Source organism: Eimeria tenella, genomic scaffold (assembly GCF_000499545.2).
Source record: "Eimeria tenella Houghton genomic scaffold, Eth_scaff443, whole genome shotgun sequence".
NCBI lineage: Eukaryota > Apicomplexa > Conoidasida > Eucoccidiorida > Eimeriidae > Eimeria > Eimeria tenella.
The window spans coordinates 5,100-7,935 of NW_013543369.1; the positions used below are offsets into that span (position 1 = coordinate 5,100).

Here is a 2,836-nt window from a genome sequence, read left to right on the forward strand (position 1 = left end):
AGCCGGCCATTAAATTGACGCCCAGTGAATTCGAGCTCGGTACCCTGCATGCATTTGGGGCTGGCTGTACAGACACAAGCGCATGCGCTATCGCCCCTTCATTTGTGCATTTTCAAGTGTACGTACACTCGCCCTTCAGCTGCACATCCAGCCTTGAGCCTCAAGGCTTAAATAAATATGCATGCGAATCCATGCATGCAAGTTGCATGCATTGTTTCGCATGCATATTTATTTAAGCCTTGAGGCTCAAGTCTGGATTTGCAGCTGAAGGGCGAGTGTACGTACACTTGAAAATGCACAAATGAAGGGGCGATAGCGCATGCGCTTGTGTCTGTACAGCCAGCCCCAAATGCATGCATACATAAATGAATAAATATATTTATTTAAATAAAATATATATAAATAAATATATTTGCTTGAATAAAATATATATATATACATCTGTACGCACGATATATATATATATATATCATCTCAGAGCCGCTTTAATTAACTAGAAAGGAAACTGCTAATCCCAGAAAGACCCTCCCAGTGTCTGTACACCTGAGCCTGCAGGCCGCTGTTGCATGCGCTCAGTGGGGTGCACGTACACCCCAGCGTCCACTTGCAGTCTAGACGAAAGGCGGAGTTTGGAGAATGAAGACACAACTTCTTTTTTGGATTATATTTATTTAAATGTAACATTTATAATCATTCATTAATTAGTCGCGCATGCATTTATTTCCTAATTGCTAGCTCTTTGGGCACAAACTCCCCCATCTAAAAAGGCCCTCTCAGCAGCAGCTGCGCCAGCGCCCACATACGTGCAGCAAACTCCGCTGCTGCTGCTGCTGCTGCTGCTGCTGCGGTGCGTTTTGCTGTTTGCTGCAGCTTGCGGCTGCTCAGTCTTGGGAGCTGAAGCTTTTGGTTGGCTGTTCGTTGAGCGTGGGTGTGGCGGCGGTGTCCTGCGCTGCTGCGCCCCCCTCCCCCGCTGCCGCTGCTGCTGCTGCTGCTGCTGCTGCTGCTGCTGCAGGGGGCGAGTCGGGGTCTTCGTCGTTGCTGTCATCCGTGAAAGACTCCGCCATTAGGCCCTCAACCATTCTGCGTTTAAGAGCAGCAACTCGAGGCCTCTCCTGTTCAGTTGCTGCTGTTTGTCTGGGGCTGGCGATGCGTTTGATGTCGGAGAGGTCTTGCGTTTTGCTTCTGCTGCTGCTGCTGCTGCTGCGGGCTGCGCGCCCCGCCTTGCTGCTGCTGCTGCGCTGCTTCTCGCCGCTGCTGCCGGCCTCCAGCTGCCGCTTCTTCTCCAAGTACGCCTCTGCTGCCGGCAGCTCCGGGGACTTCTCCAAATACTCCCGCAGCTTTTCAATGAACTCGTAAAGACCATTGGACCACAAGTTCCGGTCCCGGTCCACTCTCCGGAAAAACAAATCTTGAACTCCTTGCTGGTTGTGGTACCTCACGTAAAAAGTGTTTCGGTCGTACTTGTCCGGCAGCACCAGACTTATCGCCAAAAACGAATAGCCCCCCTTCTTCTTCTCCCCGGCCTGCACCAGCAGCAGCAGCAGCAGCAGCAACTGCACCACCAGCAGCAGCAGCAGCAGCAACTGCAGCGATACACCAGCAACAGCAGCAGCAGCAGCAGCAGCAGCAGCAATTGCAGCAATACACCAGCAGCAGCAGCAGCAATTGCAGCAGCAGCACAGCAGCAGCAGCAGCAGGAGTACGAGCAGTAGGAGCAGTAGGAGCAGTAGGAGCAGTAGGAGCAGTAGGAGCAACAGCAGCAGGCACAGATGCACCCACGCACGCACGCATGCACGCATGCATGCATGCACGCATGCATGCACGCATGCATGCATGCATGCATGCAAGGGCTCACGAGGCACTCCTCCTTGGAGTTCCAGTACTGCCACTCCCACTTGCCGCTGCGGCGTTCGGTGGCTTTGAAGTAGAGGGGGGCCCAGGAGGCCCCCAGGCCGGTCATGAGCTTGAGGGGCCCCTCGAGGACTTTGGCGAAAAAACGAAGTCTTTGAAGTTCACTCATGTTTGCAATATCCAACTTCAAGTGTTCTCCGCGACTCTCCGCCTCGTACTGCGCATGCAGCAGCGCCTGGTGGATCAGCGGCGACATCTGGAACTCCCCCAGACTCACGTGCGAAGTGTCCAGCCGGTGAAACGAGAGCTGCGCGCAAACCCTAAACCCTAAACCCTAAACCCTAAACCCTAAACCCGAAGTGCGCTGCTCGCACCTGCACGCGGGCTTCGGGACGCGGAACGCCAATCCACGCACACGGAGGCTGCCCCGCATAAACCCGAAACACTCAACTCTCTGCACTGAATATTAGCCCTAAACCCTAAACCCTAAACCCTAAACCCTAAACCCTAAACGCCCAGACGCTAAACTCTACACCCGTGCCGCCCCAGCAGAAGCGGCCCCTCCCCATCGGAGCAGACTGTCTCCGTGCAGTGGCGCCTTCTCCGCTGCTACTGCTACTGCTGCTGCTGCTGTGCTGCTGCTGCTGCTGCTGCTGCTGCTGCTGCTGCTGCTGCTGCTGTGCTGTTGCTGCTGCTGCTGCAGTGCTGCTGCTGCTGCTGCTGCGTGGGCGCCTCACGATGGCTTTGCATGCGACCTTGCCCTCGTGCAGGAGTGCGTAACTTTGTCTTTTGGGAAATCCCAAATCAATTAAATCTGCTTTCACTCGAATTGCTGCTTCCCCGACAACTTCTGTCCCCACAACTCCCTGCCGCAGCACGTGCACCCGCACGTGCCGCTGGCACTGCCGCACGTGCAGCGTCAAACGCTCCTGAAACGCAGCAGCAGCAGCAGCAGCGGCAGCAGCAGCAGCAGCAGCAGCAGCAG

General features: G+C 55.0%; 1 protein-coding gene across 1 annotated transcript; it reads right to left on the reverse strand.

Annotated features, from left to right (window-relative positions):
- Window positions 1-881: 881 nt before the first annotated feature.
- On the reverse strand, window positions 882-2,780 carry ETH_00011495 (uncharacterized protein; the record flags this gene model as incomplete). The annotated part of the gene is made up of 3 exons (XM_013377030.1): window positions 882-1,523; window positions 1,856-2,158; window positions 2,358-2,780. Coding segments are annotated over 3 exons (1,368 nt in total), but the record flags the coding sequence as incomplete, so codon positions are not given.
- Between the last annotated feature and the right edge of the window lie 56 nt (window positions 2,781-2,836).